Source organism: Syzygium oleosum, unplaced genomic scaffold (assembly GCF_021117445.2).
Source record: "Syzygium oleosum isolate NSW1041296 unplaced genomic scaffold, Sole_v2.1 Sole_v2.25, whole genome shotgun sequence".
Taxonomy (NCBI): domain Eukaryota; kingdom Viridiplantae; phylum Streptophyta; class Magnoliopsida; order Myrtales; family Myrtaceae; genus Syzygium; species Syzygium oleosum.
In genome coordinates this window covers 1,222,067-1,247,958 of record NW_026607509.1, presented here as the reverse complement: position 1 = coordinate 1,247,958, position 25,892 = coordinate 1,222,067, and the positions used below count along the sequence as shown (strand labels likewise).

Genomic DNA, 25,892 nt, shown 5'->3' with positions numbered 1-25,892 from the left:
GTTAAACACATCAACCGCTCTACTCTCTATCACATTCTCGACGCGAGAATTCTTTTGTGTACCGTCTAGTCCCGAGTGGTATTGGCGGTTTGCTTTCTCTAAAGATTTTCACGATTTCTCTCCTTGCATTCCGCGGTAACAATCATGTCGTCAAAAAGCGAAATTCATTTAACATACATTAACATATATTTCACGGCAAAAACAGAAATTGACTCTTTTTTTTTTTGGGCTAGAAATTGACTTTTTAACTGCTTTCACCGTGGAATTAGAAAAAGCCACCGTTCTCTCTCTCTCTCTCTCTCTCTCTCTAAAGTCGCTGCTACTACAAAAGCCCGAAGCAACGTTACTTTCTACACGCTCCAAATGGCTGTGCAGTAATCTCTCGCCCAAAGCACAGAGTCAGAGACGACTCGGAGCGGACGACGGCAGAGAAACGAAGACACTACCACACAGATCGACCGCCATTGAAGCACCCACCTCACAACCTCCGCCGCCACCACCCGCCCGCCCACCTCCGCCGGCATTTCCCCTCTCCTCCGCCCCTCCTCCTCCTCCTCCTCCCCCTCCTTCCACCGCCGCGACCTCGGCTTTCCGGCGAGCCCCTTTTTTCGGCCCTCGACCTCGCCGTTTACCCGGGCAAATTCGCTCGAGCGAAGCCTCTGTTTCGATCGGTCTAGGCTCGCTTGAGTTGAGCCCGCATTCACTTGGAATCTGACTCGGGTGCGGCTCGATTTTGATCAGCTCCCGGGCCGAATTCGATGGAGCCGACAGCTCTAACCCTAGCCGGATCCGCCGACGCCGCGCTGGAGTCGCTCCTCCCCGAGGACATCCGGCGCCTGATAGCCCCGCCGCCGGAGAGCGCAAGTTCCTTCACGGCGCTCCTCGAGCTCCCCCCGACCCGGGCCCTCGAGCTCCTCCACTCGCCCGAGGCGCCTAATTCGCCGGGCGTCGCCGTCTCCGGCGAACCCGCGAGGCCGTACCTGCACTGCCTCGGCGGCGGCGGTTTCCCTTTCTACATGGATTCTGACCTCGTAGAGCGCGCTGCGAGGTACTCCGTCTTGGTCGGAGAGAAGAGCGACTCTCTGGAAACGAGCTCGCAGAAGGTGAAGAACGAGCCGCTGACGGAGTCCGACTCGAACCACAACTCGTCGCCGCAGCCGTTGGTGTCTGATCCGACGGTGGAAAACAAGGGGCAGAGACCGCCGAAGAGGAAAGACCGAGAGAAGAAGGTAAAGAAGGAAGAAGAAGAAGAAGAGAAAATCCCCGAGTGAAAATTAACACTCTGGCACGATTCTTTCGTTACGTCCGCGGAAATTTCTGGGTCTTTTCTTTCTCTTTTCCAATTTTCGTGCATGAATTTTGGGTTTCAGGCGAAAGGGTCGGCGAAAAAGAGCAAGAATGAGAGCTCGGAAGCTGCAGAGGAGCTTCCTTACGTCCACGTCCGAGCTCGTCGCGGTCAAGCCACCGATAGCCATAGCTTAGCAGAGAGGGTATCGTCTCTTGATCAAACTTTACTTACCCACTAACCACTGTCATAATTCGTGCTTTTCGTTCGTTTTGGTTACCCTTTTAGCGACGGAATCACAGCGATCTTTGCCTAAGTTTCGCTTGGACTTTGCAGGCGAGAAGAGAGAAAATAAATGCTCGGATGAAGCTGCTACAGGAGCTCGTCCCCGGCTGCAGCAAGGTGAGCGCGTTTCTCCCGTGGCTTGACCCCGAGTGATTTGATTTGAGAGGCGTTTTGGGCGTCAAGATCGTCACTTTCGGAGAGATTAAGGGGTCGTAAATCGTGGGTTTATGTCAGTCTTAATTGTCTCCGAAAAGTGCAATTATGCGTTTGTATTATGTGGCTTTTAATAATTGCGGTGTCATTTTCACCTTTTTAACCAATGTGGGTGGCTTTGTACTAAGGGCAAAAAAGGCATCACGAAGCATCAAAGTCTGCATTGGCAGTTCCGTAATTTCGCCCGGGGTTGTTCTGTTACCCTTTTTGTTGGGTAGGTTAGGAGTCCCTTTTCAGGGCAATTCTGTCCAAAACCCTGAAGGGATTTTGGTCTTTCTGGCATCCGAGAGAGGCTTTAGGCGTTTGCTGGGAATTCTATGTTTGTCCCTGGGGACGTGATAGTGGGGCATTGACATTCGGAATTGAAGTGTAACACAACTGCATCACATTATCTCCGTCCTAGGATGACGATATTGCCCTCGGGGGTGGGATTTATTGGTGGTGGGTCTTTGACACTTGTCTTTGTTGGGATTGGTGGACAAGAATAACAAATTTTTCTTTCTTAAGGGACAAGGAATATTTCCTTTTAGGAATGCTCAAACAAAACCTGCCAACCAACAGCTCTGAGAGATGATGTGATGTCACATAAAGCTCCATTTGCCACCACCACCTCCTCTTCCTCCTCCTCCTTAAGAGTGCCTTCATAAGATATTTTCGCATGATGCAATGCGAGCTGATATCTGTTTAACAAACCGAAGCTAGATTTTAGCCGAGCTACCTATTCGAAGAAGATGGCTACTGCTATTTGTTTAGGACGGTTGAATGTTCTGAATATTGGAGAGAAGGGTGATTTTAGCGGTGCAGTGTTAAAATTGCCAGTAATTGCTGTTGGTCTTCATTTTCTTATCCTTTTCGGCCTAAGCACTGTTTATTCTAGTTATGTCTCACTAAAATGTGTTAATTTGATAAGGAGGGCATCTTTCTTAGGTAGCTTTACTTGGTACTCGTTGTATGGATAAAGCTTAACAACATTCTGAAGGTGGCAAGGTGCCTTCGGTACCTTTCGAGAATAAATATGCTTGCAGCGTGTCTTCAGTTTTTCTCAATTGTGGATGATCCATCAACAATTGGATTGAAAATATCTTGTAATGGACACCTCACTGACTGTCTACCAAATTCACGATCGATTAAAGTTGGAGCCTGCAGGTACTACTGCAGTCATCAATCATCATGCCTCTTTTCCATATTCCTTCAATCTCTTTATCAAGTGTACTGCCTGGTTTTTGGGATATCTTGGTGACTCTTCTGAAGTAGATAGCGGATTTCCAGTTCTAGGGGCTGAACCTTCTGTTATGATGGGCCTGACAAATGGCCAGTAAATTCCACCTTTTGTTTCATCTTAGTTATGTTTGGTCTTGTGGACGAGCTATACGGATTATATTCGTTCCAACGTTCTTTAGGTAAGCGAAACATATCGTGGTGAGTTTACAAGATATTTTTCACTCAAATGCCTTTTTGGGTTGTCTTAGGCCTTGCGATTAGATTTATGCTGAAGTACCTTGAAACTATCCAATAAGGGTTTCTGAAACTTTCTGGCTACTTGCCTAAATTGTGCTGGAAGCAGTGAATACTATATTCTATTCTTATAGATTTGAAAGCGGGATGAAAGTTTTAATTTTGGGTAATGAAAGTGATGCAATGATAATTTGCTTATGCAGATATCCGGTACAGCTTCGGTGTTGGATGAAATCATTAATCATGTGCAATCTTTACAGCGCCAAGTTGAGGTAATTGATACTCACCCTTGAAATAGCAAAGTTTCTCCCGACTGGTTTATTTCTTGACAGTGGTATTTGAAAAGCTTAGGCTTGTTGAAGTCTAGCTCTTATAAATCGCCAGAAAATAATGAAGATCTCACTCTTGAGCTCTGGTGAAATTTCTTCGAAGAAACTATCAAATTTTTGGGCTCTACACCTTTTATCTGTTTCTTTTTCACTTTCGGGTACAGTTTTCACCTAACATTTTGAAGTTTGAGATCTGTAACAAGTAGAAGACCCTTACGGGCACGGAATTTAAAAGTCTCCCTTTTCATTTATTGATACTACAAAATCTAAATGCCTGTTGCCTACATTGAGTCCCTTTAGTTATAGTTGAGGGTGTATATTGATCATGTTGGCTTGCCAATTGCTTTCAATTTCAAATTAAGGGTGTATGGGGTTTTCCATTTCTGTTCTAATAAGGTATTGGAAGATTGAAGGACATGTCCCATGTCTGAGTAATATTTTCTTCTTCCACTTGGTTATTTGTAAAATCGCCAGTTGAAATGATGTTTTTCTCCTTTCTTGTCCATGTAAATTAAGAAAGCATTAAGGTGCTGTGGCATATGGAGCTTCATAAGCCTCGGACAAAGTGTGTGCATTGTTGATTGTACTTTCCAGAATTTTAAATGATCATGATTAGCAGTGTACTTTATAATGGCGTGTTTTTTGTATTTCAGCTCCTGTCAATGAGACTTGCGGGAGTTAACCCAAGGGTTGATTTCAACATGGATAGCATTTTTGCAGCAGATGTACGTATAATTTTCTTATATTTTATTCTGCACTCTCTCAAAATAGAGAGAGACGTCAAGGTGTTTCCTCATGTGGGGTTATCCTCGAATCTTTTGTGTCAGCTGCGACAGAATTTTCTGTGTTAGGTGATGCCAGGGATTTGGCAGAAACATTCTGCAATCTTGTAATAGTACAATGTTCATTGTTACATCTGAAGTTCTTTTGAAATATTAAATAAAAGGTAGAGTAAATCTTGGTCACATACTTCATCTGCATATTGTAGCAGCTGGTACCCTAAAATAAACCTTCAATGTGCACGCCTCTCTCGGTGGCCTTTTCACTTCAGTATCATTCTTTTTTGTTTGAGCCTTGACATTCAACATTTATAAAACCAGTTATTAACCAGACTCTTCCACTGTCCTACACTGCATTAATGCCCCTTCAAGATTGATGGTAGCAGAAATTCTCAGATGTAGAAGTGTCAGAAGAGTTCATTCATTGCCACTGACATTTCTATAGCGCTACAACACAAAAATGTACGGCAAAGAGTTTGAATTGCCCTCTTTGATAAGGTTGTGGTGCAATTTGAATCTTGTACAATTTTCATTGATAAAGAATACCTTTTTTGATCTGTTACATACAACGATTAGTCCTTGTTTCAATCAATCTCATTGTTTTTGCCATTTATTGCTCACTCATTTATAAATTCGACGTTTTTTTGCTTATTTGCACTTGCAGAGCGTGTCTCTGGTAGACAGTAATTTTCCCAGCATGGTTATGCCACCCATGTGGCCTGAAGTCCAGGTGAATGGAAGCAGACAGCAGTACCACCAGCAATGGCAGTTTAATTCACTTCCGCAGCCAGTTTGGGGAAGGGAACAAGACAATCATAATTTTGTCACCCCAGAGAATTCTCTATTGAGTTACGATTCTCCAGCAAATTCAGGTAGTTTCTGTTGCCCGTTTCTTTGATCCAAGCCACATGTTTCCCACTTTAAAATTTTGCCATCTAAAATTCATAAATATGGAGAATAAACATGAGGGTGGGCATTTCTTTTTCCCAGATTTTGAATATTGCTTAAATAGCTGTGGAGTCACGCAGTTCAACTTTGAAATATGAGCAAATTAACTGAAAGCTGGAAGTTCTTGTTATAGTTTGTGAGAAACTTTAACCAAAGCGCCTTTCAAATTTGGTCCTATTCATGTTATTGCCGAATGAATCATACTTATCTCTTCTATTCCTGCAAAATTCCCAATTTGTCATACTAAGTCTCTTTTCATCTCTCCTTTGCAGTGTCTTTGCACTCTCGAGCAACCGAAATTGGAGCTATGAAGGTGGATTGAGGGTCTACTCGTAGTCTTAGTAATTAGTGTATATATTAGCAAGATATAAGGTTTACCACTTTAGCAGGAAATAGGAGGCGTCAGATTCCATTTAACCAGGGTTTCCACGCTTCTACCTCAGTCGTCTTCTAATTTTGGTCCTATGAATTCTTATAATTTAGCAGCGGAAGGAAACCCGCATTTCTCCCAAATTGGAGTACAAAATTCCGTATGCAGTCCGCATATCTGTGCGTATATCATTCGCTAACTCTGAGGATGAGTAAGTCAGCGAGTCTTCATGAGAAGATAAGACTGATCCACATTGTACAATGACAGAACCTCTAAACTATGATGGAAGTAAGATTCCGTGCCGTGATGCATATTTGCCTATGTGTTTCTGCTGTCTTTGATGATACCCTTTCATGGTGTGGAGGCTTTGTCGAGTTCCCCCCACCGACTTGTTGCGAGCGTGAGCATTTTTTTTCGAAGTTTGAAAGCTGTTTATGGCCGTCGAAGATGTGCGGTCCCTTTCCGTGACTTTGCTCCGGTACGTTCCTTCATGGCACATCAGAGTGGAGGGATTGGATGCTCTTAGCATCCCGACATTCGGACGGGGCTAGGCGAGGTTCATAGGCGATGTTTTCATTGTATAGTACAGAAGAAAAGAGAGGAGAGAAATTCTGCTAGTGCTAGATAAATGCACGGCTTATTGATTAAAAAGAAAAGAGATTAGTTCCATGCCTTCTTGGGTGACGCGTGTGATTCTTAGTTGAATGATTAATAGGCAATTCTCTAATAAACCGGCTTTAAAGCTCCTCCTAAGCAACGCCATCTCCAAATACATTTCTGTTTCTTGGCCACAAAGACGATATCAAGAAAAAGTCTACTTCTACTTCTAGCCCCTGCGACGTCCGAGGTAAGATCTTCCAACTATCATGAAGCTCTTTGCTCGACGTCCGAGGTTATTGATGCTTCCAGCATTAGTCCTTGGCTCCAAGGACTTGGGGGTCGCTAAGAACTCGGGATCAACCTAAAGAGATGCTGACAAAGGCGACGTTTCGTCGTACCCGTCAACCCATGCAGCTCTCTCGCTTCTTGTCCAACGCACTTGCCCGCCAAACGGTGGACTCCTCCGTCCTTCCAAATCCCTCAAAGTCGAATACTTTGCGTTCCAACGGTCGTTTGAGGGAGGCGTTGCTGGAGATGGCCATTCAAGGCCCTGAAATGGTGTTCGCAGGATACGTCACGCTCTTGGACGAGTGCGTGGAGAAGAGGGCGTTGAGGGAAGGCCAAAGAGTCCATGCCCACATGATCAAGACATGCTATCTCCCGCCAGTTTATCTCTGGACTCGGCTTATTGTTTTCTACACCAAGATTGGACTTCTGGATGATGCGCGCCGGGTGCTCGACGAAATGACGCTCCGGAATGTGGTCTCTTGGACGGCCATGATTTCAGCTTATTCCCAGAAAGGGTATGCCTCTGAAGCTCTGGATCTTTTCCAGCAGATGTTGAGATCAGGTATTCTGCATGAGAGTGAGCTGTGCTTGTTTACGGTGGGTTCTTGTTTACTTCTTGGTGATGCTAAATAACATTTTGCAGACACAGAGCCAAATGAGTTTACGTTCGCCACAATTCTTGCTACTTGCACGGGGGCGTCGGGTTTTCAGTTGGGAAGGCAAGTCCACTCTTTAGTCATTAAGAATAATTATGAATCCCAAATATTTGTCGGGAGCTCACTCCTTGACATGTATGCCAAGGCTGGCAAAATCCATGAAGCACGAGAAGTGTTTGAGTGCTTGCCCGAAAGGGATGTTGTTTCTTGTACTGCTATAATCTCAGGTTATGCTCAGTTAGGTATTGATGAAGAGGCCATAGAATTATTCAGTCGGTTGCAGAGAGAGGGGATGGATTCGAATTATGTTACTTATGCAAGTGTCTTGACTGCTTTGTCTGGGCTTGCTGCATTGAATCATGGCAGGCAGGTCCACGGCCATGTACTTAGGCGTGAAGTCCCCTTTTACGTCGTTCTGGAGAATTCTCTCATAGACATGTACTCAAAATGTGGGAGTGTTACCTATGCGAGACGAGTTTTCGATAGCATGTCCGAGAGAACTGTCATCTCATGGAATGCTATGCTTGTGGGTTACAGCAAACATGGGATGGGGAGACAGGTCGTTGAGCTTTTCGAACTCATGAGAGAAGAAAATAAAGTTACACCTGATAGTGTTACACTCTTGGCTGTTTTATCTGGCTGCAGCCATGGGGGATTGGAAGAAAGAGGGCTACAGCTTTTCCATGAGATTATAAATGGGGAACATGGAGTTCATCCAGAGATGGAGCATTACGGGTGTGTAGTTGACATGCTTGGGCGTGCTGGTCAGCTGCAAGAGGCTTTCGAACATATACAGCAGATGCCTTTTGAGCCGACTCCTGCTATTTGGGGTTCACTTTTAGGTGCTTGTAGGGTTCACTCTAATGTTGACATCGGTGAACTTGTCGGCCGTAAGCTTCTTGAACTTGAGCCTGAAAATGCTGGAAATTATGTGATTCTTTCTAATTTATATGCTACGGCTGGAAGGTGGGAAGATGTAAGAAATGTGAGGCATTTGATGAAGGAGAAGGCAGTGATAAAGGAGCCGGGAAGGAGCTGGGTGGAGCTTGACCAGGTGCTTCACACTTTTCATGCCAGTGATCGTTTGCACCCAAGAAGGGGGGAGGTTTTTGAGAAGGTAAAAGATTTATCGCTCAAGATAAAAGCCCTTGGTTATGTTCCTGACTTGAGTTGTGCTTTTTACGATGTGGACGATGAACAGAAGGAGAAGATACTTCTTGGTCACAGTGAAAAGCTGGCCTTGGCCTTTGGATTGATGGCTAGTGCTGAAGGAGTTCCAGTCCGGGTGATAAAGAACCTTCGGATTTGTGTTGACTGCCATAACTTTGCCAAATTTGTCTCGAAGCTATATGCAAGGCAAATTTCTTTGAGGGACAAAAATCGCTTCCACCATATTGTCAATGGCGTCTGTACTTGTGGAGACTACTGGTGATTTTTATTATGGTTCGTGAGTAAGGCCTTAGTTGACGCTTTGAAGATACAATAGAGTGAGGTTGTATGATGTTATTTCGGCAAGAAGAGACATTGGGGTCAGGAAAATTATCGAGGTGCTCTTGCTTAGATTAAAAAATTCTGATATCATGCAAGATTTGCTGCTCTCTGAGACGACATATTTTGACGTCAGCTAATGCAATGGAGTGCGATTCACTTCTCCTTTTTTACATGCAGCGAGCGAGTTTTGGAAAACCGATCTTGAAGTGTTTTATGAGGAAAGATCTGGTTTTGTGAGTTCAGAGAGGGGGGTTGCTCATCTGTATCAATGACACCCCCCCACAGTTGCCTCAGTCCGAGGCGCAGAGTAGCCTAAAGATAGTCAGATAATTGACTTGATCTTCTTTTGAAACGAGAACTCAAATTGGGATTCATTCAATTTTTGTTAACTCGAAAGATTCTGACCCAAGATGAGCAAATGGTAATTGTTTAGTGAGATTGAGATATGATTAAGAGGACAGGAAAAAGAGAATGGCTTGGATATGATGCTGGATAGGTCTTATTTCATGGCACCCTTCAGATCGAGTTGTCAAAACTCATGTCCCTCTACATGATTTAGGAACTGTGTGGACAGTCGATGCGGAAGATTCATGATTTGAGTTTGGCGTTGAGAGTGAACTAGAGCTTTAGAGTTTTGATGAAACTGAAAAATTCCTGGTCAGCTGATACAATTGTAGCTGCAGATTCGTCTCAGGAAGTAATAAGTGAAGTCGTCACCACCTGCCTCATTCGGTTTTACAGTTCTTGACATGGTTTGATCCAGTGTTTGCATCAAGCATGTGGTTGCATGAATGGAGTGAAGACGTCCGAGCTGTACTGACTGTCGTTGTATCGAATTCTCGATAATGAGGAAGCTTGGACATCTTTTGTCCAAGTGCCCTGGAAAAGCAAGATCTCGCAAAGCGACGGGATCTGCGTATAGCTCACAAGCCTTATGTTAGTTTGGTTAGTTTCTTTTCTTGGCCAATAGATAGGATAATATACCTACATCACTTTTCTGTTGCTCTGTATCTATGAGTGATAAGTGCCTGTATTACTCGTCAAAAGAAAAAAAAAATCTTTTGTCAAAGTGCAAGCACCAGACTAGCTTCAGGCAAGTGAGACAGTTGCTTGATCTAGACTGGACCGTACTTTGAATTTTTCGTTTAATCTAAATTTTGCAGCTCATATATTTCACTTTTACACTAAACACACATATAATTTGTTCATTAGTTTGTGAAATTCAAAAATATCTTAAATTTTGGTAGGAATAGTTAAGAAGTATTTTCAGTGATTTTGTTGAAGTGTAAACAAATGGGTGCAAGCTTTAATCTCGAGTTGCATCATGGCTACTTTTCCACTTTATGTGCACAATTATGAGCTTCGGTTAGCTCTATACGTCGTATCCTATTTTAAATCACCCTTCTCAATTTGGTCGAGAACATATCATCTATGTTAAAATCAAAGAATTTGCGAGAAATTATTTTCATGACCTAATAGTATTACATCGTGTTAGAATCGAATACAAGACTTCACGCTAGTTGAAAATTATAACTTAAATACTTTTTTGGTTTATGTTGAGTAACCTTTCATCCATGAAAGCAAGCAAATAATATGTGGTAGTTGCCGGAACATCAAAATTATCCCAACTCGTTAGCCTTATTTTTCTCTGGTCTAATCACATCGAATTGCGTTGTAATCACTTTGAAATGAAATGTTCTCCTCAATTTTATCTCGACTTTGCTCAATGGAACAAACTATATTTTTCATCGAGACCCGGCATATGATATGTTATTTTCTCGATATGTCTAGCTAATTTAGTATAACAAAACAAGTGTGAACAACAAAGGTTTGTCTTTTCATCATCATGTGAAGCAACTAATGCTCTTCCAATCCAAAGGTCATCATGCTCGAGAAACTTAGAATTAGTCGAGAAAAGTTCAAAACCCATTAGCCAAGACGACGTCGCTTCCCCCTTTGGCCAAAACGACAGCGTTTCGAGCGCGGAGGCCCGATCGCCAGATCCGCCAAACACTAGCCTACATCAGAGTCTCCCCAATCGCTCCACTCTCTCTCTCTCTCCCCCCCACTCGCGAAATCATGCCGGGTGCAGAGAAACCCTTGACGGCGGCGACTGCCGCCCTCCGCCGCCGGCTCTTCTCGTCCTCGTCCGGACCCAGCCGGTGGGCGACGCCGGGCCACGAGGAGCGCCCTAAGGGCTACCTGTTCAACCGGGCCCCGCTGCCGGCCGGCCAGTCCCGCAAGTGGGAGGACTGGGAGCTCCCGTGCTACGTCGCCAGCTTCCTGACGATCGTGATCCTCGGCGTGGGGCTCAACGCGAAGCCCGATCTCACCATCGAGACCTGGGCCCACCAGAAGGCCCTCGAGCGGCTGCAGGTGGAGCAGCAACAGATGGGCGAATCCGACTGATTAGGGTTTTGGAGGGCAATTGGAGTAAGTTCGAGTTGAGTTTTGAGCTCTTCTTCCTTTTTGTTTTCCTTGCTGGGGGAACTGAGGTTCGATGGGGTTTGACTTTTGGCCTCCGTGTCGAATGTTGATATAATGTTAGCTCAATAATCATCTATTTGATGTTCGAAATCTGACTTTTGCGGTGATCGATGCTGCGAATTGAGCTGGAATCTATAATGCTTTTAATTGACTATGCTTTGCCTATTTTGGTTTTCGCACGTTAATGTTACGATTAGGTGTTGGAAAACGATTCCGTCCATTGCAGTTCGTTGGAATTCTAGGGATCGCAATGTGTCTTTGTTTCAATCTGGCAGTGGGCTCGGAGATGAATTTTTTGGTGTTCTCTTGTGTGCCGCGTAGCTGTTAAGGAACTAGAAGCTCTGTGTTGGAGTTTCAGGGATGGTCTTGTAACCCGCGTTGTCGGCAAAAGTTTCTAGCAAATTTCCGACGCTCCTTTTCTGTTGTTGGCAATATCATGATTATGGTTCGACATCGAGAAAGAAGAATGTAGCCTGTGGTCTCAAACACTCGATGTACCTTTTGCCATTTTATCGGTGTGTAAATGCTTATGCGTGAATAAATGGCTAGAAAGATTGACACCAGAATAGCCACTAAAAGAAAACAAATGTGGGGAGCTCAAATACTCGTGCTGAACATGCATTTCAAGTATTCTCCATAAACTTTGAAGTCAACTATCCAGCTCATGAAAGTCAATATGCCTAATCTTAATCCTGTTACCTTAACCTGCTCAAGTAATTCAGGTTTCATCCTTTATTGCAGAAGTCAGCCTTCTTTCTTATGTCCTTATTGCCTGTACTCATTAATCCTCTAATGTGTCAAGATGCACCAATTTAACTATATACCCATATATATTGCCACCCGAGAGTATAGTATTACAACCTTAGTTTTTTTTTTTCTAATAATACGAACTCCTTTTTGGTGGGGTTGAAAGCCAATATTGCACAACTCAGTCCTTGTCCATCTTACCTTTTCCTTTGGTGTTGCATATCCGTTTATTCTTTTACTTGGACATCATTCCATGTTAGTTCTGAAAACTTAGTTGGTCAATCACAAACTCAAAATTACTCTGATATTTCCTGTTGCACCATGGCATGGCACTCTGGTCTGTTAGTGCATCCTTCCTGCCTCAATATCATCTCAGGTTAAATTGTAAACTCTGTGAAGCTTCTACATTCGAAAAGTCCAAAATGAAATTGAAAGAATACCTACTTCTGCTGGATTGCTTTAGGACAATGTTCAAGTTTAGGGTTTTCTTTTGATAGGTAATTAATGTTTTATGCAGGTTTTGAGCATGTTTGTAGTTGAATAATGATATTGATTTTGTTTGGAAGGACTTCCACTACGATGTATGTGTTCTGATCCATATTCCAATGGTTATCTACATATGTTGCTGCCTGCTGGAATGTAGCAACTCTAGGGATATGCTTATCATGGAACTCCATTGCTAGGTCCATTTTTCTCCTTATTACTGTGCGTACAAACACTCTCACGATAACATGCTGTTGTTAAGCTTCATATATCTGGCTATTTTTATACCAGAAAATTTCTACAATGATCGAGATCACTTCTTACAAGGTCAACGCTAACCAGAAAGATTAGCCTGAGTAAACAATCTACTTCTTTTTGGCCATAGAGTCAACAATCTACTTGGCTTGAGGATATTCTTCAATTTTGTTCAGATCTTGAATTTTGGAATCTAGGATAGTCTTAGAGATAGAGATAGATGGGTAGAGTTAGTTTAATTTATTTGAAGAAATGACATTTCATTAATAATCTAGTGATAGTTCCTGATGGGGCCTTCTTATGGTGAGAAAGTTGATGTTTCATGCACTCATGATGTGCTGGCTCATTCTGTGGTACAGTGGAGTTCATCCACATTAAGTTATGGATGATCTGCTACTACTAGAAAAGTAAGGAATTGTAGGAGTGCGAGTTTTGCTATAATAAAAAGGTTGCTTTATGATGACTTGGAGGTCCCAGGGTTAAGTCAAGATAACAGCACCTTTTCAAATAGGATAACTGGAATGTTTGACCCTGCTTAGATCCTTTAATGTGCGAACTTCATGCATCGAGTTGCTCTTTTACCTGTAAAACCTGCAATGTCAGTTTAATGGAATCGAAGCGGTTCTTATTTTTTCATCTTTTGAATGATAAACCAAGGGGTGCCACCCCTATGCGAAAATTGCAAAACCTATACATATTCCAACAAACTAGAAATATGAAATTGGATTTTCCTGCTATACCAAAAGTGAAGGGTGTGTGAAATAGCTTTTTAAATTTGCTTCATTTGTCATAATGGAGTATCTACAGATACTTGGTTACTGATTTCTTTTGGATTTGGTTCATCTACACGTGATCTCGAGTATGTAATCACTGTGCCTAAATCGTTGGATTTGTAGTGAATTATTTTTTTATTATTGGGCAGAGGAACTTTTGTCCATGTCTACTTTTTGCAGTGTATGTGAAATAATATGGTGCTTTTAGGCATCTTTGTCAATTGTCACTGAAACTCCTGTTAGATCTCTGGTCTTGGATGTACATGTCTGGTCAGATGTCGCCTTGTTCTTGTGCTTTCTAGCATTTATCATTTGGCATTTCTCTAGAAGAGTTGATGCGTGGAAAGATTGCCTAGATTAGCAATTAAGCCCTGCAGCTCCACCTCCTTGCTCACCCCCCACTCAAAGACAATCGCTCCCAGTTAAAGTGTTGGCAAGTAGGTATAAAGATAGGCATGAAGATGTCTCATTTCACAAGATTTAACGAGGTTTTTCATATTATGCCCATCTTTATCTTCAAGTGATTGAAGGACCTAGGAATACGAAGTGGAGAATTCTCTGCGATGCAAGATTGCAGGTACACTGAAGGATTATATTGTTGATTAATAAGTATACGTTGAGTTTCGTGAATACTTTCTTCTGCCCGGGTTACGTTCCTACCCAATCTTTGTCACTTCACTATCTGAAAGACTCTTGTCCTGCCTAATCGTTGTAGCTTCATTAACTGTTTGGAACACTTCTTATGATGCTTTTGTCGATCCATGCTGACGGTCGTACTAGGAACTTTTCGTTTCTAGGAGTATAGTAGGTATACGGATTGCTCAGCCCTTGAACTCCGGAACTTTCCTTGGTGCGCATGAGTTGAGAGGAGTACTTTTTGAATTGTTTCTTTTACCCCGATTCTGGTTGCCTTCTATATCTTGTCCGTTGATGAGATGGAAGAACCCAATGCAAAGCCAGTCTGCCTCAGAAAATTCTGCGCTGTACTGCCCTGAAATCCTCCCCGTGATCTTTGTGAACTGTTTCTCTTTCAGTTTACCAGTCGGTGACCAAAAAAAGAATATAAACCAAAAAGGGCTGAAGATAATCAGTATATTAGAATCGATTTGGTCAATCGAATCTCGGTCATTTCTTGTGTTTGGATTGAGGGAAGTTGAAGGAAATAGTACCCCAAGGAAGTATTTTCCTGATTTGGTTGGGTGTTTGAAATAGGGAGCAAATGAATGGAAGTGATTTTAAACAAAAGAGAAAAATTTCTTTCAGTAGGGGGATAGAAATGGAAGGAAATGCAAATGTTGCATCTTTCTTCCCTAATTACCCTTTCTGTTATAGTATTAGAGAGAAAGAAAACTGACAATATGCAATGAAGTACGTCTATTTCTTACTTCTTAAAAAAAAACAGAATGCTTACAGCGGATGCTCTTTTAAAGAGTTAATACATGACGGTTAAGAAAGAAAGTGCATTCACTAACTCCTAAAAAATAGCAACGTGCAGAAACCACCTACTGACTTGGTAAAACACAAACCCATATTCAGCACCACTATAAAACAGACTCCTAAAAAACTAGGACAACAAACAACTGACTATAATAGGATAGATAAACATGGTTAAATAAGATCACGTGACTCAACAATCTCTCCCTTAAACTGAAAGTTTGCCAACATTAAGTTTAATACAACTTGTCAACACCAAGCAGGTTTCTCAGCTTTTGAAATGCAGCCAACTTGAGGGATTTAGTAAAAATATCAGCAACTTGATCTTCACTTCTACAGTAGATAAGATCAATGACTCCTTCCTTCGTGAGATCCCTTAAGAAGTGAAACTTCACATCTATATGTTTGCTTCTTCCATGTAAAACAAGATTTTTGGAGAGCTTTATTGCTGAACTATTGTCACAATAAATTGCAGTAGGTCCTTGACTCTTGAAATGAAGTTCTTCAAGAATTTTCCTCAACCAAATAGCTTGACAAGCACATGAAGTTGCAGCAACAAATTCAGCTTTAGTGGTTGATAAAGTGACAATCGGCTACTTCTTTGATGACCATGAAATAGCTCCCGAACCCAACATAAATACATATTCGTAAGTGCTCTTTCTATCATCTTGATCTCCAGCATAATCACTATCAGTGAAGCCCATCAAACTTGAGTTTTCTCCCTTCTTGTAGAGCAGTCCAAAACCAATCGTACCTTGCAAGTATCGAAAAATTCTCTTGGCAGCAAAGAGATGCATCTCAGTAGGATTCTCCATGTATCTGCTTATAAGGCTCACAGAATACATTATATCTAGCCTTGTTGCGGTCAAATACATTAAGCTTCCCTCAATTTGCTTGTACATAGTGCTGTCAACTCTCTTTCCTTCAGAATCTTTCGCTAACTTCAAACCCGCCTCAGTTGGTGTGTTAGAAGGATTACAATTCTTCATTTGGAACTTGTCTAAAATGTCTTGCACATATTTTCTTTGTGAAATGAAAATTCCACCAGCGAATTGAACAATCTCTATCCCAAGAAAATAGTGCATCTTTCCAAGATCAGACATATCAAATTCAAGCATCATAGACTGCTTAAATTTTTCAAACATGGCTCTATCATTTCCAGTATAAATCAAATCATCCACACATAAGCAAACAATAAGCATCTTTCCTTCATCTCCAGTTTTGACAAAAAGTGTATACTCATATGGACACTTTTGAAGACCTTCCTTCAGAAAATAGGCCTCTATACGACTATACCAAGCCCTTGGAGCTTGTTTTAGTCCATATAAAGCTTTGTTTAGTTTATACACCTTGTGCTCACTTCCAAACTTTACATAACGGAGTTTGATCAATAAATACCTACTCTTCCAAGTTGCCATGTAAAAATGTCAATTTTACGTCCAACTGGAAGATAGGCCATGAGTTTTGCGCCGCCAGTGCAATCACCAACCTAATTGTGTCATGTCGAGCAATTGGAGCGAACACTTCTTTGTAGTCAATGCCGAACTCTTGCTTGTAGCCTTTTGCGACCAAGCGAGCTTTGTCCTTATCAACTTCACCATTCTCCTTCAGCTTCGTCTTGTACACCCACTTCACGCCATTGGTCTTTTGCCCTTTCGGAAGCTCTGTCAACTCCCAAGTATTATTTCTTTCAATGGCTGCAATTTCAGCATCCATCGCCTTTCGCCATTTTGGTTCTTTAACGGCATCTTTGAAAGCTACTGGATCGCAATCTGAGAATAAAGCAAAATGAGTAAGGGGATCTTCAGTTTGGTCAATCCCTATTACCTCATAATCAGTCATCCATGCAGGCCTTCTTCTAACACGTCGAGGTCGTTGTTCATCTACTGTTTTAGAGGTTGAAATGCATTCATTGATTGCTGGTTGTTGCTCATTTTCTACAGATTGTGCATTCTCCGAAGGCTGCTGCATTTTTTCTCCATTTTCTCCATCAAAATCAGCTTCTATTTGTTGTTCAACATTGTTTTCATCCCAAATCCAGAACCACTCTTCATAAAAAATCACGTCACGACTGATGACTTTTGACTGCTCACTAACACCAAGAAAAATGCATTTTTCACTTTTGTCATCAAGCTTGCTTCTCTTCTGATCTGGAATGTGGGCAAATGCTATGCAACCGAAGATTCTGAAATGCTCGACACTTGGTCTGCGTCCACTCCAAGCTTCTTCAGGCGTCAGGTTTTGAACAGCAAGTGTGGGGCTTCTGTTCAATACATGAATGCTCCAATTGACAGCTTCAGGCCAAAAACTTCTTGGGACACCACTTCTTGCCAAAATGGTTCGTACCATGTTCACGATCGTGCGATTCTTCCTCTCTGCAACGCCATTCTGCTGCGGCGTATAAGCTGTTGTAAGTTGTTTTTGAATTCCATGAGTCTCACAAAAATTTACGAATTATTGTGAGTTATATTCTCCACCACGATCGCTGCGAAGAGTCTTTATAAGTATGTCTGCTTCTTTTTCGACTAGTACTTTGAAGTTTTAGAAAGCTAAAAAAGCTTCAGACTTCTCTTGTACAAAATAAACCCAGGTTTTTCGACTATAATCATCAATGAACGTTATAAAATAACGTTTACCACTGTTTGATGTCGAATTAATGGGTCCGCATAAGTCTGAATGAATCAATTCCAACACCTTCTTCGCTCTACATGTTTTTCCTTTCGGAAACGGGTCTCGATGTTGTTTGCCAACAACACACTCTTCACAAACTTGAGAAGGACTTTGAATTTGCGGAAGACCCGTCACCAAATTCTTTTGCTGCAGCGTTTTTAGACCACCAAAATTCAGATGTCCATAGTGAAAATGCCACAACCAGGTTTCGTCCTTCAATCTCGCAGAGAAGTACCATTGGCTGGAGTTATCGAGATATAGTGGAAACATTCGGTTTGTTGTCATGTTGACTTGAGCAATTAAGTCCAACTTTTCATCTTGAATGCGACAAACTCCATCTTTGATGGAGATCTCATATCCCTTCTCTTGTAACTGACCAATGCTAAGCAAGTTGGTTTTCAAATCTTGAACAAAGTAAACGTTAGAAATAATCTGAGTAGAGTTCTTCTTGGTGTGGATCTTAACGTTGCCTTTGCCCATGACAGAAACTGAAGATTTGTCACCAAACGTCACAGTGTTACGGAACGATTCATCTAAGTCTGAAAATACAGACTTATCTCCACACATGTGACTGCTACAGCTGGTATCTAAATACCACAAATTGTGATGAACCTCTTCTTTTGCATGGCAGGCCATCAATAGCGACACTTCTTCTACTTTCTCTGCAAAATTTGATTTTACACCACGATTTTTGTTGAGATTAGTTCTACATTCAGACTTATAGTGGCCATACCTGTGACATCTATAACATTCAACATTTGACTTGTCTACAAACTTCGATTTGTTACCAATTGAATAGTTGTTGTCATAGCATTTCGCTTTCCATTTGGAATTAGTAGCATGATCCTCATTTGATTTTTGATGTGAATCTTTGTCCTTCCATCTCCCTTTCCCACGATCAGGACCTCTTGGATTGGCTACTGCCTTTAATGCTTGTTCCTCTTTATCTTGCTGGACAATTTTTTGCTCATGAACCAGCAAAGAATTCTGCAACTCATCAATTGAAAGTTCATCAAAATCTTTAGATTCTTCTATAGAACAAACAACGAAATTAAATTTCAGTGTCATTGATCGAAGAATCTTCTCAATGATGGTGACGTCATCCATCTTCTCGCCATGGATCCGCATCTTGTTAGCGATCATCATTGTTCTTGATAAGTAATCAGTAACGGATTTGCCGGATTTCATGCGTAGGTTCTCAAATTCCATCCGAAGCCCTTGAAGTTGCATGCGCTTTGCCCTCACGTTCCCTTGATACTTTTTCTTCATTGCATCCCAAATATGCTTGGAGGTGTCTTTGCAAAAAATTGTCTCCAAGGTTGATCGATCGATAGCTTGAAAAAGGTAGTTCTTGGCTTTGAGATCCTTTAGTTTCAATGCATCTAAGTCAGCTTTTTGTGTATCAGTCAATACCACTCCAGCCGCTAGTTCTGCTACTCCAGAATCAACGACATGCCAGTGCTCTTTGGACCGCAGGAAATTCTCCATCAACATGCTCCGATGATCATAGTGACCATCAAAGCGAGGGATAGCTGGCTGAACGAAATTATCAGTGGTCATTGAAAAATTGCTGCTGCCTTCTCACAACCAAGCTCTGATATCACTATTACAATATTAGAGAGAAAGAAAACTGACAATATGCAATGAAGTATGTCTATTTCTTACTTCTTAAAAAAAAAACAGAATGCTTACAACGGATGCTCTTTTAAAGAGCTAATACATGATGGTTAAGAAAGAAAGTGCATCCACTAACTCCTAAAAAACATCAACGTGTAGAAACCACCTAATGACTTGGTAAAACACAAACCCACGTTCAGCACCACTATAAAATAGACTCCTAAAAAATTAGGACAACAAACAACTGACTATAATAGGATAGATAAACATGGTCAAATAAGATCAAGTGACTCAACACTTCCATCAGTTCCATTCAAATTGCATCCAAGCACACAAAACGGAACTTTGATTTCCTCTGTCTTCTCCTGACTCCATTTCTCTATCGTCTTTTTCTTCCATTTTCTTCCTCGCTGTTAAAGGCTACATTCTGACACCAGCAGAAAGAAAGAGACGATTCACTTTGAACTGGTGAATGATGATCACTTGATAGAAGCAGTTTGGACCGCGAAGGAAATGGGTAACGCTTTATACCGCAGACTGCAGCCGGAGATGGCTGGGTTGCATTTAGGCCCGGTATCTTCTCTGCAAAATACATAAACTGAAACCCTCCTTTCCTTTTCTGAACCCTTATAGACCGGATGACCTGGGATTGACGAAGGAAAACTCAGTTAAATCGAAACGGAACTTCGTTCAGTAACCAGAGTGCTAGCGAAGTGAGGATGCCACAACACGAATATCATAGTTGTGATTGAAGTTTGGAGCCTTTCCAGACCATCTTGTTCATTCAGCTCCGAAATTGGTCATAAAGCATAGTGATGGAGTGTAAATTATCCAAGTCGGGAGAAGGAAGAACCCAAACGTTTAATACATACTACAGACGTGCGCAATTCACCAATTCATCATGATGCTCGTTTCTATTTGGACGAACCTCTGATAGGGTAATGATCAGCCCCATTCTATTCCTTTTCAAAAGGAAAGTGTTGCACCGGATGTGTCCACAACCACGCTTTTCCTATGGTTTCTATCCGCCAATTGCCACAAAAGTGCAAAAGGGCTCCAGTTTTGCTTCAACCTTTTCTCCCTTTAGAAAAGCTGTCCCTTGTGCTTTTTCAAGGCCAGTCGCTCTGTTGTGGTCACGGGAAAGGACAATCTCCGCACTCAAGTGCGCTTTAAAGTAAGAAGAATCCATGAACATGATCCGTGAGCTGTCCCTCGTATTGGTTTCCTTAGGGTCCAATCCAATTGCGAATTGCCAATTGTAATATTGCTTTTTTATTCTCAAAATAAGTAGACTCTTTCAATGATACCATTAGTCCAAGAACTTTTTATTTAACATGAAATGTCATCTCTGAACTTTTATTGGTTCGGTTAATCTAATGTGCAAAAACGTCCTCGAACTTTCAATCGATTTCATCGTGTCCCTAAAGTAATCCCAAATTATCATTGGAAAGGGTTTAGTAGAAGAGAAAGTTTGTTTAAGGTGATTAAGCGAAGAAAAAAGTTATTTGGATAAATTGAAAAGCACGCACAAAAATATGAACGCTTACTTTATTTTTTGCAGTTTTCACATAGTATATATACATACATAATCGGATTGCATAATTTTCTTCATTTAGTGTTAGTCTCATCAGACCATCGCTAAAGTCAACATATTTTATTGGCCATATATAATGATAGGATGTTCAAATAGCTTAGAATCCAATCAAAGTTTAGTGACGACAGCATACATTGGAGAAAATTTTAGAAATTCAATTGAACCAATTGAAAGTGATGGCATCAATATCCGGAATTTTCATTCCAATCACCCGAGATGCAACATTCACGTAATTTATCATTATCAGCCTCCATAAAGCATATTGATAAATCAGGAGAAGCGAAGTATTTTGCTAATCCGGCGAAGAAGCAAGTTTCAAAATTCTTACCCTCTTTCTTGCAATTAGACCTGTTAAACGGGTGGGTCGGGTCGGGTTTGGGTCGGGTCATAAATGGTCCGACCCAAATTGACCCATTAACCCGTTTATGACCCATTTATTCATAGTGTAAATATCTCGACCCATACCCGACCCGACCCATACCCAACCCATACCCGACTCGACCCATATTGCTAAAACACTTTTATATTTAGCCTAATCTAGGAATACTTGTTTCTTATGATTTTTTTTTTAAAATTATACTGCTAAAACATTTTATGCAATACAAAGCTAGTGAAAAAAATTTATAATTTTTTTTAAAATTGAGGTTCTATTTGTTTTACGAAAAATGCGACATTTCTAAAAAATATTTTCCATAAAGTCATTATCCAAGAAAAAAAATTTAATATATTTTTTTTATTTTTTAAATCGAATTTTTAATTATTTTTTATTTTTCTTTTTATTTTTATTTTTTTCTTTTTCCTTTATTTTTGGCCGATCGCCGGCCGCTGTGGCCGGCGACCGACCACAGGCGAGGACGAGCTAGCCGGAGGCCGGCGAAGCTCGTTCTCGCCGGAGGCCGGCGAAGCTCGTTCTCGCCGAAGGCTGGCAAAGCTCGTTCTCGCCGGCCTCAGGCGAGGCTCCAGCCTCGCCGATCTGGCGAGACTCGAGCTCGCCGGCCTCGGGCGAGCTTGACCTCGCCGGATCTGGCGAGGTGGAGCCTTGCCCGAGGCCGGCGAGGCTCGAGCTCGCCAGCCTCGGGAGAGGTCGAGTTCGCCCGAGGCCGGCGAGCTCGAGTCTCGCCGGCCTCGGGCGAGGCTCCACCTCGCCAGATCCGGCGAGCTCGAGCCTCGCCAGGATCGGGCGAGCCTCGAGGTCGCCGGAATCGGGCGAGCTCGAGGCTCGCCAGATCGGAGAGGCTCGAGTCTCGTCCAAGGCCGGCGAGCTCGAGCTTCGCTGGCCTCCGGCGAGGTCGTCCCGCCCCGGTGACCGGTCGCCGTGGCCAACCACCGGCCGGAATAAAAAAAAAAGAAAAAAGAAAGAAGAGAAAAGAAAAAAGAAAAAATAAAAGAAAAAGAGAAAAAAATAATTAAATTTCGATTTTTTTTAAATATTTTGTAAAAAGGGAGAGAGTGTGTGGATGGATCTAGTACTTAACCCATTTACTAGACTAGTAGGTGGGTTGGACAAGGGTTCCAAACTCAACCCATTTAGACCCATTTATCTTTAAGCTTTAAAATTTAAAACCCATTTAAGGTTGACTCTTTAAAATTAAAGTGACCCATTTATTTTTAAATGGGTCATATATGGGTTTAAGACCCATTTTGACACCTCTACTTGCAATACAAGAGAGGTGTCCCTAATCCACAACTCACAAGGGCTCTCACTCTCAAGGGCTTCGACACGAGTCGAGATAGAATTAGATGGCTATTCTTGTTTGATGAATCTTTTTATGATAATAAGTTGTCTCTCTTTATATATCTGTTTCAGGGTATATAAAATGACATCGTTGTCACCCCAAAGCTAAGTTCACAACATTCTCTCCAATAAGGTCGAGGTATGAGTTATATATTTGAATATGCGATTAGGTTCGGAACTTCACTTGTCATGTCGCTATCTCCACCTAAAGGACTCAATCCTCCTTTCTACTCTTTCGCTGAAAACTGTGCCAGTTTGATCATATAGGAAGAAAAATAACGTCATGCGATGTTACCATTATACTGGTTGTATAGATCCTCGAAGGTGGAGTTGGTGGTGACGCCGACGTGGGAATTGCCCTACAATCTTAGATCTACATACGTACATGTTTCATCTGAGGACAAAAATCAACAGCTATCACCCAACCAAGAAAATAATGAATGAAACTTGATAGAAAATATTATAATCGTGGTCATGTCTCGTTGTGGGCACGAAAAACCAATCTCGAATTGAAGATTGCCATCCTGCCTACCGCACACTGTCCTATTTCCCTAGGGCCCTCCTCCACCAGCGGATGTGATTCGAATCCTTCTTCGTTGGTCAGTATATCCTGTGCTCTCTTAAAGAACGAAACAAAAAGAACAAGAGAAAAAAAATGGGGATTGTATCTTTTTCTTCTTACACGAAGAAAGACTTGTTTATCGATGTTCATTTTTTGCGTAAGAATTACTTAACGTGTGAGAAAGAAAAAGACATTTAAGTGTAGGTAGAAACCGAACCCGACCGCGAAACGTGGCCATCGGATGCTCTGATATAATTGTGAAGGTGAAATCTTCTTGATGTCGCTCTTTATATTGACATTTTGGGATACATCGAATTACCTCTTCCTCGATATATCAAAGGATCTCATTTCAATGTCTAAATGATTCCGCGAAGATTTGGGTGTTGCCTCTTATAATAATTAGAATGGACCCAAAAAGAAATGGGAAAATGATACGAATGGTTCTTGAATTTTGAATCAATGTGATGTGATCCCTAAATATTAGCTTAATGTGCAATGTGGTTCCTGAACTTTTAATTTATTCAATATGATCCATCGACTTTTGGTACATGTTCAAACTAGTCATTGAATAATATGAAAATGTTCAATACTGTCATTCCATTAATTTAAGTTTGGGGATGATATTGAACACTTTGAACATGTACATAAAGTTCGGGACCACATTGAACAAATTAAAAGTTCATGCACTACACTGCACATTGGGCTAAAGTTGAGGGACGACATTGAATAAGTTAAAAGTTTATGAGTTATATTGCACATAGGGTTAAAGTTCACGGATCATTTGTCACATTATCTCAAAACAAATATCAAACGGTATCCCGAGGAAAGAGGTCCACAAGATTGGAGCGAGAGGTGAGATATCTCCATCTCTCTTTAGGGTTTTGCTTTTTGTGTGCGAAGCTGACCCAAAAGAGGCATCATATTCTCAAATGAGGAACAGCGACCATTCAAAATGTCCAAAGTCATCATCTTTCACTTCAGTCAGCGTCTCCATAAACGGCCATTACACGAGGGGCACCAGTTGAAACCGAGGCCGTCGCTGTCGGTGCAGCGCGAGTCCCGTGCGGCATGACAGTGCCACTTTCCATTTCGTTGGCCACTTCTGCGTTTTCTATTACCTTAGATTCCTCAAGCAGAAGTCCTGCAAATCGATTGTCGGATTCGTGCGCGTGCGTGGACGGACTGGGGACGCAAACGATCTACCGCTCTTTCCTCCCCCGTTTCTTTATCGAGGTGTTTTTTCGGGACGAGTCTCGATCACGCCATTTCCAGCTCACTCACGTGATGGGTATAGCCAGAGGAGGACGAAGCTGCCGAAAGACCATGTTCCTTAGGTTCAAAGCTTCACGTTGTACATGTTCACATGCCTGTCATGATTCGAGTAAGATGGATTAGGATGTACACCGGAAACTCCAACAGCTCGAAAGTTATTCGTGGTCGAATCACGGCATCTGAGGCCGCTCCCGCCACTCGGTCACGGAGTTTTTACTTGATGGCCCAATCTGGCTATCTTCGTGAGGTCACTTGGATCGAAAGGTTCGGATACGACGTGCTATCGCAAAAATAAATGATTATAAAAAATAGAAAATGTGTGAAAGCGCATCGGTTCTCTATGAGAACCAAGTTATTTCGTTTCGGATATTTCCCCTATAAAATTTGAAACATGTCCGTGTCCTCATGTAATTTTAAGATTAGTGCCCGCAATTCTTGTCGCACCTCGGCCTTTTTTTCTTTTGTCGAAAAGAAATTATATTTATTGCTCAAATGGATACGACAAAGCAAATCGAAATAAGACAAAACCCAGAATCCTGCAAAGTAAAGCAAAATTAAGAAAACAAGGAGGATCGATGGAGCACCAACATGGTTGATCACACATTCGTTTCACAAAAACAGATTTGTCGGGCAAAATAATCTGCACTCAGCCACTGGATCTCGTATCTTCGTTAATGATTGAACACACGCCGGAAATTCCAAGTGGCTCTCGTATCTTCGTTAATGATTGAACACACGCGGGAAATTCCATTTCCAATGACTGTGGCATTGCTCATTGGCGATGCGCACCTAGATTCGGCTTCCTTAGTACCATGGCTGAAGGACATTTGTAGGGGACTAATCCTGTTACTTTTAAGCCCATTATTCCCATCTCGAGAAGGAATTTATTGATCCTCTTCTAATTAAGTGGACGGTAGCTGCGATGGTTTACTTCGCCGGCTTCTGGAATTCTTTTTGTTTTAACTTTATCTATAAACCAATCGAATCCGAAGTCGCGGTTCCGAGACCAGCCCTCAATCACACACGAACCTTGGTACATGTACTAAACTGACGAATAGCGTTCTTAATTATTGACCCCAAAAAAATACTGTTCTTAATTAATAATTCAAAAGGTATCTTACTACTTCTTTTGGAATGGAGATGTGCTCCCGAGCGTGTGAGCTGTTCTCCACCGTCCATCACATCTATTGGTTAACGGGTTCGTACACGAGAAGTTGTCAAAACAGTGGGAATGCTAGCACAAACTTCTAAGCAACCGATCAAAAACCCAAATCCAATGATTTTTGCCCCATTAAAACCCACATTAGCTGTAAGCCCGTAACTCAAGCTGATGTGACACGATCAAATAATCTAGGAGCGCACATTCAATAATAACCCACTTTTGGTCAAATCCGAATCTGGGGTGTGGGGTTGAAAGCAATTAGCTTAATTTGTTCGTAGCAACCTTCGATTCCTAACCTATTTCGAGCAAATTACAAGTCGGTTTATCTTGCATTTGGCGAACAACTAAACTGGTACGCGGAAGGACAAGATAGGCACGAGGTGATTGCGACATTACCCCGGC

The 25,892-nt window shown here is 41.9% G+C and overlaps 3 protein-coding genes across 7 annotated transcripts; all 3 read left to right on the top strand.

Moving 5' to 3' along the window:
• Positions 1-601: 601 nt before the first annotated feature.
• On the top strand, positions 602-5,985 carry LOC115674671 (transcription factor bHLH48-like). 3 transcript variants are annotated; one of them, XM_030597138.2, is made up of 8 exons: positions 608-1,229; positions 1,371-1,490; positions 1,622-1,687; positions 3,442-3,510; positions 4,084-4,134; positions 4,221-4,292; positions 5,011-5,218; positions 5,567-5,985. In XM_030597138.2, the coding sequence occupies exons 1-8, from the start codon at positions 759-761 to the stop codon at positions 5,614-5,616; spliced, it is 1,107 nt and encodes a 368-aa protein (XP_030452998.2). In that variant the 5' UTR covers positions 608-758; the 3' UTR covers positions 5,617-5,985. The 3 variants fall into 3 exon arrangements, with proteins under 3 accessions (XP_056158855.1, XP_030452998.2, XP_030452999.2); XM_056302880.1 differs by lacking the exons at positions 5,011-5,218; positions 5,567-5,985 and adding an exon at positions 4,419-4,664 and having other exon boundaries at positions 602-1,229; positions 4,221-4,369; XM_030597139.2 differs by lacking the exon at positions 4,084-4,134 and having other exon boundaries at positions 609-1,229.
• A 156-nt stretch (positions 5,986-6,141) lies between these two features.
• On the top strand, positions 6,142-9,888 carry LOC115674669 (putative pentatricopeptide repeat-containing protein At3g13770, mitochondrial). Of its 3 annotated transcripts, XM_056302879.1 has the most exons (4): positions 6,142-7,114; positions 7,196-8,325; positions 8,410-8,636; positions 8,877-9,888. In XM_056302879.1, the coding sequence occupies exons 1-4, from the start codon at positions 6,634-6,636 to the stop codon at positions 8,902-8,904; spliced, it is 1,866 nt and encodes a 621-aa protein (XP_056158854.1). In that variant the 5' UTR covers positions 6,142-6,633; the 3' UTR covers positions 8,905-9,888. The 3 variants fall into 3 exon arrangements, with proteins under 3 accessions (XP_056158854.1, XP_056158853.1, XP_030452996.1); XM_056302878.1 differs by having other exon boundaries at positions 7,196-8,636; XM_030597136.2 differs by having other exon boundaries at positions 7,196-9,888.
• An 813-nt stretch (positions 9,889-10,701) lies between these two features.
• LOC115674648 (uncharacterized) lies at positions 10,702-11,276 on the top strand. The gene has a single exon (XM_030597108.2). The coding sequence runs from the start codon at positions 10,779-10,781 to the stop codon at positions 11,106-11,108; it is 330 nt and encodes a 109-aa protein (XP_030452968.1). The 5' UTR covers positions 10,702-10,778; the 3' UTR covers positions 11,109-11,276.
• Positions 11,277-25,892: the final 14,616 nt, after the last annotated feature.